Below are 13617 nucleotides of genomic sequence, written 5' to 3' on the forward strand. Positions count from 1 at the left end.
TAAATCTTTTAAGGGGGGTGAGAAGGATTACTTTATCCTATCCTAGGTATTCCTTAAAGAGGTGGGGTTTCAGGTGTCTCCGGAAGGTGGTGATTGACTCCGCTGTCCTGGCGTCGTGAGGGAGTTTGTTCCACCATTGGGGGGCCAGAGCAGCGAACAGTTTTGACTGGGCTGAGCGGTCTAGAAGTTTTAAGGAGAAGTTTATCTTTAAACGCTTAAACGTTTCAGTTTTATGTTCGATAGCAAACCACCGCGTTGGTTGAATCAGAAGCCTTTTGTCCCGTCCACGAGATTATACATCACACAAGAAGCATCACCTGATAGGCTCACATCGCCATCTGCTGATTGGGGTAACAAACTCTCTCATTATGTCACAAGCTGTCAGGCTCCCAGAGGCAGGGCAATAAAAGGCCCCAGCTCACTCAACTGCCCCTCCCCTCTCCAACAGCCATCAACCTAGAACATCCTGAAGACAGAATATCTAAAAGATAATCTGGGAATCCTTTCTTCCTCATGGGAGCTTTTCATAAGTGAGGTGAATATTCAATGTGATGTTTGTACAGTGCATTCGGAAAGTATTCAGACCCCTTGACTTTTTCCACATTTTGTTAAGTTACAGCCTTATTTTAAAATGGATTTTAAATAATGACATATTCCAAACTGGTTCTCTATCAGCAATCTACACAATACCCCAATATGAGAAAGCAAAAACAGGTTTTTAGAAAATGTAGCTAATTTATTAAAAGATGAAATACCTTATTTACATAACAGTAAGTATTCAGACCCCTTGCTATGAGACTGTCAGACCAAAAACCAAGCCATGAGGTAGAAGAAATAGCCCTCAGAGCTTCGAGACAGGATTACGTTGAGGCACAAATCTTGGGAAGGGTACCAAAACACTTCTGCAGCATTAAAGGACCCCAAGAACACACTGTAGTGAAGAAGGCGCAACAGAGATACAGACTGGATACAGAGCCTCTTCAACATCAGGAGGCAGAAGAAATGTGGCTTGCTGTCACGAATCCCGCCGAAGATGGTGCTTCTTCCTGTTCGGGCGGCGCTCGGCGGTCGTCGTCGCCGGCCTACTAGCTGCCATCGATACCCTTTTTTTTGTTTCTGTTAGTTTGGTCTGATTGGTAACACCTATTTTGAGTTTAGTTTTGTTTGTGGGATATTTAAGGGCACTAGGCCCGCCGGCTATTGTGTGGGCTTGTTTCTCTGTTCGTTTTGTGGTTATTTTCTGTATTTCTCCAGACTGTTTGTGTCCTGTTTTTTGGGCCGGTCATTGTATGCGCCTGGTGTTTGACCTACTTTTCTCCGGAATAAACACAGTGTTCTTCTGGCACAGCCAGAAGAGGACTGGCCACCCCACATATGCTCTCTCTAATTCTCTCTTTTTTTCTCTCTCTCTGAGGACCTGAGCCCTAGGACCATGCCCCAGGACTACCTGACATGATGACTCCTTACTGTCCCCAGTCCACCTGACCGTGCTGCTGCTCCAGTTTCAACTGTTCTGCCTTATTATTATTTCGACCATGCTGGTCATTTATGAACATTTGAACATCTTGGCCATGTTCTGTTATAATCTCCACCCGGCACAGCCAGAAGAGGACTGGCCACCCCACATAGCCTGGTTCCTCTCTAGGTTTCTTCCTAGGTTTTGGCCTTTCTAGGGAGTTTTTCCTAGCCACCGTGCTTCTACACCTGCATTGCTTGCTGTTTGGGGTTTTAGGCTGGGTTTCTGTACAGCACTTTGAGATATCAGCTGATGTACGAAGGGCTATATAAAAAAATGATTTGATTTGATTTTGATTTGTTCCTTTACCCTTTGCTCTCTGCGCCTGACTCCGCACCCACTACTCCTAGAAGTCGTAACACTGAAGTCACACAGTTTTACAGATGCACAATGAAAGCATCATGTCCTGTATTACAATACAAGCCATAGAAAGTCAGTTGTTTCAGTTTAATCCACCAGAAAAGACAGAACAAATAATACTACAAAAATTCTGGTTAAACTCAAATATACTAATTGGTTAAAAAAATTAAAAAATAATTGAATACATAAAAAAGGTTTCATCTTTGTAAATTATATCATAAATAGGACTGGTGGAGTTGTCACACATGCAGCTAACAAAAACATATGAAAATGTCTGCACTACCCAAAATTACAACCAACTAACTGCAGCATTACCACAAAAAAATTTGAATTTGAATTATTATACAAAATTATTGCAACCAATACAATGTTCTATATATGGGGGATACGATGAACCTCTCTGCAGATTTAGCTGCGAAGAGACAGAATCATTAGATCATTTGTTTTAGTACTGTAATTATGTAGCTTGTTTTTGGTCGCATGTCAAGGAATGGCAACATTTACCTGGAGCTAACTCTGCAGACAGCACTACTGGGGGATTTGAAAAGTCATAGACAATTGATCAATAATATAATAATACTTTTAGCAAACATGTTTATTTTTAATTTACTATCTGCAGCAACTATGAGAATATAAAGGTCAAGAACTTTTGTGAAACATCACAGTTAAAAATATATGGCAAATAGAAATCAAACGGGGTGGTCTTCAGAGATAGATGGGAGAGGTTTAGGGTAACTGAAGGATAGGACTGGATGGTCTTCAGAGATAGATGGGAGAGGTTTAGGGTAACTGAAGGATAGGACTGGATGGTCTTCAGAGATAGATGGGAGAGGTTTAGGGTAACTGAAGGATAGGACTGGATGGTCTTCAGAGATAGATGGGAGAGGTTTAGGGTAACTGAAGGATAGGACTGGATGGTCTTCAGAGATAGATGGGAGAGGTTTAGGGTAACTGAAGGATAGGATTAATGGTCAAACTAAATATAAGATTGTATAATACATTGTGTCTGTAAAATGTACATAGTATGTATGGCTGGACGTAGAGATAGTTGTTGTGCATTAGTTCCCTCCAATCAGGGAAGGGGTGGTAGGGTTACTGGAAAACAAAGGAACATATGTTTATACATACAGTGCCTTTGGAAAGTATTCAGGTTTTTAGAAAGTATTACAAATGTATATATATTTAAACAGAAATACCTTATTTACATAGAGATAGATGGGAGAGGTTTAGGCTAATGAGAATAGGACTTGAGCTCAGGTGCATCTTGTTTCCATTAATCATGGTCTTGAGATGAGGTGGAAGGTTTAGGGTGTGAAGGATAGGACTGGAAGAGATAGATGGGAGATCTGGGGAAGGAGACAAAAAAATGGTCATTCTGAGATAGATGAAGGTTTAGGGTAACACAGTGGACTCCATGGTCTTCAGAGAAATGGGAGAGGTTTGGAACTGAACCAAGGCTCTTCCTAGATAGATGGGAGAGGCCTGGCCAAACTGAGCAATCAGGGAGAAGGGCCTTGGTCTGGGAGATTACCTCTCTGAAGTTCCCAAAGAACACAGTGGCTACCATCGTTCTTAAAAGTAAAGTTTGGAACCACCAAGGCTCTTCCTAGAGCGGGCCGCCTGGCCAAACTGAGCAATCAGGGGAGAAGGGCCTTGGTCTGGGAGATTACCTCTCTGAAGTTCCCAAAGAACACAGTGGCTACCATCGTTCTTAAAAGGAAAAGTTTGCAACCACCAAGGCTCTTCCTAGAGCGGGCCGCCTGGCCAAACTAAGCAATCAGGGGAGAAGAGCCTTGGTCTGGGAGGTTACCTCTCTGAAGTTCCCAAAGAACACAGTGGCTACCATCGTTCTTAAAAGGAAAAGTTTGGAACCACCAAGGCTCTTCCTAGAGCTGGCCGCCTGGCCAAACTGAGCAATCAGGGCAGAAGGGCCTTGGTCTGGGAGGTTACCGAGAACCTGATGGTCACTCTGACAGAGATCTAGTGTTCCTCTGTGGAGATGGGAGACACCAACACTCACCTAAATAGCCCATATGCCACTGGGTGAGAGAAGTTTTCATTGTATTTGGGCAGAATTATATGAAGTTTTATGTGTTGTTCGTGATGAGCCTTGGTCAATTTAGCTCGGAGTATGGCACCCTATTCTATCTGTCACCTAATCCTGCCTAATAGGCAGGCCAATCCTGGAGGAAAGTATTGGCTGTAAGAAGTAAGAACATAACATCTGGTTATTTTTAAATGACTTCTTATGACATTGCTTGCCAGACTGAACATTGTAATTCATATTTTTCCAATTTGCGTTACCCACTCCAGTCAGCAGATGGCGATATGAAATTTTCAGGTGATGCTTCTTGCGTATTATCTAGTGGACGGGCGGGATACTTCTTCAACAGCGACAAAAGGTTCCTGGTTTATCCACGCGGTGCTTTGCTAGCAAACCTAAAAATTGATGCTCTTTAGACCAATCTTGTGTATATTAATCTTAGTGTTTTGAACATAATTCTGTTTACCTATCTACTGGTTCATTTAAACGTAATTTGCTTGTTAAATTAGCAAATGTGTTACATTGATGCTGCACTAGGCTAATCTCCCGGAGCATAAACTCACTAATCTCGACGGAGAAAGAAACTGGTGAAAGGAGGCAAAGAAGCTTGAAGAATGAAAGAAGAGGATGATATTACAGTGAAACAAGAGGATGATATTACAGTGAAACAAGATGATGATATTACAGTGAAAGAGGAATATGGGAACGAAGTTGTCAAAGTGGAAAAAGCGATAGGAGCTTTCAGAATCAAAAAGGAGGAAGAACCTTTTGAAGTAAAAGAGGAGGATTTCTCAATAAAAGAAGACGAGACCGAACATCCGATTACCACCAGTGAGTACTGTTTTATAAACAGGGGCACTATGCAGTTGTTGAAATAATGTATTTAAAAAAAGGCATTATACTGAAGTTCTGCACTTTAGTATGTTGTTCAGTACTGTAGGAATTGTTTAAGGGGCAATCTGCCATTGGTACAGATATTTTTGGAACTTAATTGTATTTATTGAATTTTCCATGTGGTCTATATTAACGTGCACTTAATCTATTATTACAGGCTTTTAAAATATAATATACAGCGCATAATGTATACTTAAAATGTCGAAGGGACGCAAAAGGCATCCATTTTGTGGAACGGCCCTTTAACATTTGCATCACAGTGGTGGGGGAAAAGTACGCAATTGTCATACTTGAGTAAAAGTAAAGATCCCTCAATAGAAAATTACTCAAGTAAAAGTGAATCACCCAGTAAAATACTACTTGAGTAAAAGTCTAAAATGTACTTAAAATATAAATCATTTCAAATTCCTTATATTAAGCAGACCAGATGGTGCCATTTTCTTGTTTTTATTTTTATTTTTTATTTACGGATAGCCAGGGAAACACTCCAACCCTCTGACAATCTACAATTGAAATGTTTGTTTGTTGAGTCCGACAGATCGGAGGCAGTAATGATTTACCAGGGATGTTCTCTTGATTAGTGTGTGAATTGGACCATTTTCCTGTCCTGCTAAGCATTTGATGTTCTCGTTCACACAGGAGAGAGACATGACTATCGTGGATCCTCTGGGGAGCCTCAACAACCTCATGAAGCTGAAGAGGCAGAGAAGAGTCTCTCCAGATCAGAACACCAGATGGTACAGCTTGGTCTGGTCTAGCATACAGCTTGGTCTGGTCTAGCATACAGCTTGGTCTGGTCTAGCATACAGCTTGGTCTGGTCTAGCATACAGCTTGGTCTGGCCTAGCATACAGCTTGGTCTGGCCTAGCATACAGCTTGGTCTGGCCTAGCATACAGCTTGGTCTGGCCTAGCATACAGCTTGGTCTGGCCTAGCATACAGCTTGGTCTGGCCTAGCATACAGCTTGGTCTGGCCTCTACATTGCTCTATTGTCTGGGCTGGGTTTCTGTAAAGCACTTTATGTCAACAGTGACATCAGCATCCATAATGATATGTGTCTGTGTCACCTCTTTATGGTTACCAGGACAACGCTAGCCGGTCTGTCCTCCCGGAGTCCCAGTGTCGTGCCTCTCCCGGGATGAAGAGGTTGTCTCTGCTGCTGGTGGACTGCGGGAAAACAACGGGGCTGAGTGGAACTGTGAGAGGAGGAGGAGAGGAGAACGGATCAGATTTAACACATAAAAGTAAATGCTGTTGTTTAGTTTGAACAAATACAATAGATCTGCCCACTGGTATCTGTTACCAGGACAACCAGCAGAGTTCTGTTAGTTGATATGAAGATGGACTGGTATCTGTTACCAGGACAACCAGCAGAGTTCTGTTAGTTGATATGAAGATGGACTGGTATCTGTTACCAGGACAACCAGCAGAGTTCTGTTAGTTGATATGAAGATGGACTGGTATCTGTTACCAGGACAACCAGCAGAGTTCTGTTAGTTGATATGAAGATGGACTGGTATCTTTTACCAGTAGGGCTGTCCCCGACTAATAAAAATCTTGTTTGACTTAGTCACCTGTTCTTTTGACCAATCGATTGGTACACATTTTAAACGTGTATTTCTATATATACAGTACTGTTGAAAAGTTTGGGGTCACAAATGTCCTTGTTTGTGAAAGAAAAGCACATTTGTTCTCAAATCTGAAATAGTTAAAAACATGGCTACTAAGAGTGGAAAAGCTAAATCAAAAGTCCAAGTATAAACATGTTGATGATATTTTGGCAGAAATTGAGAGTGACACAGAAGGAATGGATGAGGACTCTGTGAGTGATCTGAGTTTGGATTCCAGCGCGGATGAAATGTTTTTGGAAGAAGAAGATCCACATCAGTAAGTAAAACATGTGTTTGCTTCTCATGCTAATGCAGTTGTTTAAATGGTTGCATATTCATTTGAGATTTTTTAAAAATTGATTTATATACAGTGGGGAGAACAAGTATTGGATACATTGCTGATTTTGCAGGTTTTCCTACTTACAAAGCATGTAGAGGTCTGTAATTTTTGTCGTAGGTACACTTCAACTGTGAGAGACGGAATCTAAAACAAAAATCCAGAAAATCACATTGTAGGATTTTAAAAGAATTTATTTGCAAATTATGGTGGAAAATAAGTATTTGCCTCATTTTTTTAAGTGGGAGAACTTGCACAATTGGTGGCTGACTAAATACTTTTTTGCCTGACTGTATAGACACTGCTCAAAAAAATAAAGGGAACACTTAAACAACACAATGTAACTCTTAAGTCAATCACACTTCTGTGAAATCCAACTGTCCACTTAGGAAGCAACACTGATTGACAAATTTCACATGCTGTTGTGCAAATGGAATAGACAACAGGTGGAAAATTATAGGCATTTAGCAAGACACCCCCAATAAAGGAGTGGTTCTGCAGGTGGGGGCCACAGACCAGTTCTCAGTTCCTATGCTTCCTGGCTGATGTTTTGGTCGACTTTTGAATGCTGGCGGTGCTTTTGAATGCTGGCGGTGTTGGCTAGTCATTGTGAGTGAGGGTCTGTTTTGTATGTATGAGATCGACCCATAGCCTATGTTTCTGTATGTATATATATATATGTGTGTATATATATATATGTGTGTATATATATTAATTAATTGTATGGTGTAGAATGTAGGCAAACACAGACAAGCCCACAACAAAGTGAAATGGAACAGCACTTTATGTTCCCTGTACTCATATATATAAATAAATAATGTGTGTTTATTATACCTGTTGATGCAGGGCTCATATGTGAAACTATTCTAACTGAACATTTTCTTTCACAGTGGCACTGACCCCGACTGGGAGCCCCCAGTGCCAACTTGTCCATCCCCCTCTGAAGCTGGTTCATCCAGCTGTACCCCTGCTGTCTCTGGCTCCACACCTCCCGGGCCGTCTAGAGGACCGACAAAGAAGAGGAAGAGGGGAAGTGTGCCATCCGCTAACAGAGGGACAGAATGGCATTGGCACACTGTCCTAGAAGACGATGTGGAGCCACCCAAACCAACTTTTAGGCCGAAAAGGAAGCCAGGACCTCAGCTAAACATGACTGCTACGTACAGCCCCCTTCAGCTTTTTCAGCTGTTCTTCACCCAATCCGTTGTAGAGTCGCTCGTGTCCAACACGAATAAGAATGGGAAGAAGACGCAAGCAGGCAAAACGGCAGCATGGAAGCCCATATCCACGGCAGACTTTTTCTGCTACCTTTCTCTGGTCATCTACATGGGGCTGGTGAGGCTGAAAAGCCTGAAGGACTACTGGAAAACGTCATCTCTCTACCAACTGCCTTTCCCCTCGGCTGTTATGTCCTGCAAAAGGTTTCTGGATCTCTCCCGGGCGCTTCACATCAGTGACCCAAAGGTTGATGAAGAGAATGAGAAGAAGAGAGGCACAGCGAGGTTTGATACACTGTGCAAAATCAAACCTCTCTACCACAGCATTGTCGAGGCCTGCAAGACGTACTTTCAGCCAGCCCAGAACGTGTCAATCAATGAGAGGATGGTGGCCTCAAAGGACAGCATTGGCCTCCAACAGTACATGACAAACAAACCAACCAAGTGTGGTCTCAAGCTGTTTGTGTTGGCTGATTCTGCGTGTGCCTACACGTGCAATTTCTTGGTCTACGAGGGGAAGAACAGTTTTGCGACCGGTAAGGAACTCAGCTATGCCTCTGTAATGGCGTTGTTGGATTTTCAACTGCTGGGGAAGGGCTACAAACTGTTTGTGGATAACTTCTACACAAGCCCTGCCCTGTTTGCAGACCTGAGGAAGCTGGGGGTGTGGGCTTGTGGCACCATTCGTACCACCAGGGTGGGCTTCCCGAAGACGAAGGTGGACGACATGCCTAAGCAGGCTGAGCGGGGGACCATACGATGGATCCGTGAAGATGGCCTGCTGTTTGTGAAGTGGATGGATGCCAGAGAGGTGGTCATGTGCTCCACTATCCACAAGTCCTTCAGTGGGGATCATGTTGTCAAACGTGTGAAGGACGCTACTGGGGCATGGGCCACCAAAAGTGTCCCCATTCCAACTGCAGTAAAGGACTTCAACAAGAACACGGGAGGTGTCGACCTATCAGGCGCGCTGACAGGCTACTACAATGTTCTACATAAGACGATGAAATGGTACAAGACCTTCTTCTATCATTTCATCGACATCGCCGTGGTGAATGCATTCATCCTACACAAGGAAATGGCGAAGAGCTGTGGAAAGCCCTTCCTCTCACAGAAAGCCTTCAGAGAGCAGCTCATCAAGGAGCTTGCTGGCTACAGCACCACTGTACCACGTTCTACCTACTCTAGCTCTGTCCCTCCTGGCTACAGCACCACTGCACCAAGCCCTGTCCCTTCTGCTCCTACCACAAGTGTTCATCTACCCAAATATATCTGTGCAGGCATGGATGTGCCTAAGGGCAAAAAGGGCTCAGCATGGAGGCGTTGCTGTGTTGTTTGCAAGATGAAGTCCCCCATCGCATGCACCACATGCTCAGTGACCCTCTGCTTTACATCAGAAAGAGACTGCTATGGCATCTGGCATCAGCAGCAGAGTATTGTGTAGAGCTTTAGAACTAACATTGGACTAAGTTCTACTTAATCTTGAGCAACACTGCAAAGAAAAGTGGCAAGGACATAATGTAATGGCACACTGTTGAGATAGATTCTACTCCCGAACATCTTCCCCCAAACTGAGTGTCTAAAAGAGGTATAAAATGAGGAGAGATCGGTGCCTAGACATGATCCTCAACCCATATGATTTGGACATCATAGAGAATAACCAGACAAGGTAAATTACTTTTACTATACTCTTGTTTTGTATTGACTACTTTGACATCGAGGCACGAGCAAAACTATTGACTGGTATATCTTAAAGAATTGTGTTGTACATTGGAAGCTCACACCACTTAAAAAGAGTAAGAGAACAAGGTTGTGTCAGAGAGAACTTCACCCCTCAACGGAGCGAGGCGTGGAGCAACAACGTTCCATCTTTGGAGTGCCAGTGACAATTGCAGTTTGGCAAGATTGAAACAGCCCAGAAATAAGTAAAGCCTCGTAGTAGCCAAGAGTCGATAAAAAGGAATCAATATCTAAACAGTAGGCAGTAAAAACCATCGGGAATTCGGACTAAATTAGAAGATTACAGTACTATAAACAGCAGAGGCCAAAATATTACTACTCTTATAGAGACCAGTGGAAGGACCAAGGGAACAGAGCTTCAAGGTAAATATATGGGTGTTTGTTTTGTTTAAGAGTTTTAGAAGTGTTTTAAGCGAATTATATTTGCAATATTATTTGGCATAGTATAAAGATTGATGTATTAGGAAACTGTAGAACCATTTGAATTGTAATGATGTGTATAAAGACAAAAAAAACAGAGTGATTTTAATAAAAGCTTTGAAACTTTGACAACTAGGCCAGATTAACGATCTGGAGAGCAAACGCCTTTGACACTCTCACTGAACAGAAAGTGACCCTGGTTATAGGTTAAAGTGATTGCACTAAAGAATATTTCATTGTGTGGACAATAATATATTTTTAGGAGAGTCAAAATACATACAACAATACTAGTTTCCCAGTGACTACTAGCTGACGAGCATAATAACTAACAGAAAATAAGTTTATTAGGTATTGATATATATAAAAGAAGACACAAGGTAAGGGAGTATAGGAAGAGTATAAACCTAAAGTAATAAAGTCCTCATCTATCCAAGACCTCATACTAGACCGGGAAATAAGGGAGTGACAACGTGAACGAAGGAACAAACCCACCTCACGCGAAGGGCCATTGAGAAGAAATAGAAGGGTTGGTAGGGCCGCACGGCTAGGCCCTTGTTACACCACAGTAACTAAAATCCTAAAGTACTCTGCCCAGCCAGAAGACTGGGTAGAGGCATTTGCTGCAGGTATTAGGCAAAAGTCAGCACTGTGACAGGTGCTTTCCTGTTGCACCCTCTACAACCACTGTGTTCTCCACCCGGCACAGCCAGAAGAGGACTGGCCACCCCTCATAGCCTGGTTCCTCTCTAGGTTTCTAATCTCCACCCGGCACAGCCAGAAGAGGACTGGCCACCCCTCATAGCCTGGTTCCTCTCTAGGTTTATAATCTCCACCGGCACAGCCAGAAGAGGACTGGCCACCCCTCATAGCCTGGTTCCTCTCTAGGTTTATAATCTCCACCCGGCACAGCCAGAAGAGGACTGGCCACCCCTCATAGCCTGGTTCCTCTCTAGGTTTATAATCTCCACCTGGCACAGCCAGAAGAGGACTGGCCACCCTTCATAGCCTGGTTCCTCTCTAGGTTTCTAATCTCCACCCGGCACAGACAGAGGAGGACTGGCCACCCCTCAAAGCCTGGTTCCTCTCTAGGTTTCTAATCTCCACCCGGCACAGCCAGAAGAGGACTGGCCACCCCTCAAAGCCTGGTTCCTCTAGGTTTCTAATCTCCACCCGGCACAGCCAGAAGAGGACTGGCCACCCCTCATAGCCTGGTTCCTCTCTAGGTTTCTTCCTAGGTTTTTGCCTTCCTAGGGAGTTTGTCCTAGCCACCGTGCTTCTATACCTGCTTGCTTGCTGTTTGGGGTTTTAGGCCGGGGCTATATAAATTGATTTGATTTGATAGAGGACTGAGGGTCTTCCAAATATTATTTTGTAAATGTATATCTTTTTTTTCCCCAAAAAAATCATGTGAAAAAAAAGTCATTATATATAGACTGAAGGAGCCGAGATGTGTGGGGATGATCACTTTGATGGAGACTGGTATAGCAGGTGTGGGGATGATCACTTTGATGGAGACTGCTATAGCAGAAGGGGAACCACTAATTCAAGGCCTCAGAGCGAGTGGCGTCACCGATTGAAACGCTATTAGCGCGCACCACCGCTAACTAGCTAGCCATTTCACATCGGTTACAAGAGCAGTCTGATTCAGTCAGGCCACCTGATGGCACGCTGATATCCTGTTTCCATGGACACATCTGAAATCAGGCTACCTGATGGCACTCTGATATCCTGTTTCCATGGACACATCTGAAATCAGGCTACCTGATTGGCCCTCTGATATCCTGTTTCCATGGACACATCTGAAATCAGGCTACCTACCTGATGGCACTCTGATATCCTGTTTCCATGGACACATCTGAAATCAGGCTACCTACCTGATGGCACTCTGATATCCTGTTTCCATGGACACATCTGAAATCAGGCTACCTGATGGCACTCTGATATCCTGTTTCCATGGACACATCTGAAATCCGGCTACCTGATGGCACTCTGATATCCTGTTTCCATGGACACATCTGAAATCAGGCTACCTGATGGCACTCTGATATCCTGTTTCCATGGACAAGTCTGAAATCAGGCTACCTGATGGCACTCTGATATCCTGTTTCCATGGACACATCTGAGATCAGACTACCTAATGGCACTCTGATATCCTGTTTCCATGGACACATCTGAAATCCGGATACCTAATGGCACTCTGACATCCTGTTTCCATGGACACATCTGACATCAGGCTACCTGATTGGCCCTCTGATATCCTCTGATATCCGGGAATGAACCCGGGTCTGTGTTAACGTCTCTAGCACTGCGATGCCGATTTAAGATGAGCAGTGGAAGGTGCCTCCATGACCACTGCATCCTCTACCTCCTGCCTACAGTCAGTTTAATATCCAATCATTACTGTGCGTGTAAATGTCCTCGTTGATTCCTGAACTATTCCCTGGAATTAAAATACTTAACATCTGAGGAGCTACATGGACTCTCACGCTGTCCCACCCTCTCAGGCGCCACATAGGATTTTGAGGTTTTCGAATAACCGAAGGTTTAGGAATATGTATATACATTCCCCTGTAGTGGAATTCGTTTTCTTGAGGGAATTGTTTCAACCCCATCCAGTTGGTGGCGATAAAACACCTTTTGAGTTTGAGCCAATGAACCCAAAAAGAAGAAGAAGAAGTCAGCAACCTATCGGAGGTGTTCGGTGAGAGAAAGGCGGGTTGAGGTTGCCAGGGTTACAGTAGGACAGAAAGTGTTGTATGCCGATAGCAGTGAAGAGTGGTAGAGGAAGATGGGTACAGGGTGAGGGATCCCGAGAGGATCCCAGTGAATAGGCAGAGACCATGAGAGAGTGGTAGAGGAAGATGGGTACAGGGTGAGGGATCCTGAGAGGATCCCAGTGAATAGGCAGAGACCATGAGAGAGTGGTAGAGGAAGATGGGTACAGGGTGAGGGATCCCGAGAGGATCCCAGTGAACAGGCAGAGACCATGAGAGAGTGGTAGAGGGAGATGGGTACAGGGTGAGGGATCCCGAGAGGATCCCAGTGAATAGGCAGAGACCATGAGAGAGTGGTAGAGGGAGATGGGTACAGGGTGAGGGATCCTGAGAGGATCCCTGTGAATAGGCAGAGACCATGAGAGAGTGGTAGAGGGAGATGGGTACAGGGTGAGGGATCCCGAGAGGATCCCAGTGAATAGGCAGAGACCATGAGAGAGTGGTAGAGGAAGATGGGTACAGGGTGAGGGATCCCTAGAGGATCCCAGTGAATAGGCAGAGACCATGAGAGAGTGGTAGAGGAAGATGGGTACAGGGTGAGGGATCCTGAGAGGATCCCAGTGAATAGGCAGAGACCATGAGAGAGTGGTAGAGGAAGATGGGTACAGGGTGAGGGATCCCGAGAGGATCCCAGTGAATAGGCAGAGATCAAGGGAGAGTGATGGGAAGAATATGTGCTTCAGTAAAGGTGGGCTTTTTTTTAGC

The 13617-nt window shown here is 44.1% G+C and overlaps 1 protein-coding gene across 1 annotated transcript; it reads left to right on the forward strand.

Annotated features, from left to right (window-relative positions):
* The first annotated feature begins 4263 nt into the window (after positions 1-4263).
* LOC135559962 (piggyBac transposable element-derived protein 4-like) lies at positions 4264-10369 on the forward strand. Its single transcript, XM_065000862.1, has 5 exons — positions 4264-4751; positions 5454-5551; positions 5899-6058; positions 6599-6701; positions 7652-10369. Exons 1-5 carry the CDS (start codon positions 4535-4537, stop codon positions 9420-9422), a joined length of 2349 nt encoding a protein of 782 aa, XP_064856934.1. The 5' UTR covers positions 4264-4534; the 3' UTR covers positions 9423-10369.
* Positions 10370-13617: the final 3248 nt, after the last annotated feature.

This window comes from Oncorhynchus nerka, linkage group LG15 (genome assembly GCF_034236695.1).
Source record: "Oncorhynchus nerka isolate Pitt River linkage group LG15, Oner_Uvic_2.0, whole genome shotgun sequence".
NCBI classification, from domain to species: domain Eukaryota; kingdom Metazoa; phylum Chordata; class Actinopteri; order Salmoniformes; family Salmonidae; genus Oncorhynchus; species Oncorhynchus nerka.

Excerpts from the sequence above, each read along its gene's own strand:
- LOC135559962 (XM_065000862.1), top strand. The coding sequence starts at position 4,535 with ATGAAAGAAGAGGATGATATTACAGTGAAACAAGAGGATGATATTACA. Across the intron at positions 5,552-5,898 it reads CCAGATCAGAACACCAGATG|GACAACGCTAGCCGGTCTGT; the intron begins GTACAGCTTGGT and ends TATGGTTACCAG. Across the intron at positions 6,059-6,598 it reads ATCAGATTTAACACATAAAA|AAATTGAGAGTGACACAGAA; the intron begins GTAAATGCTGTT and ends ATATTTTGGCAG.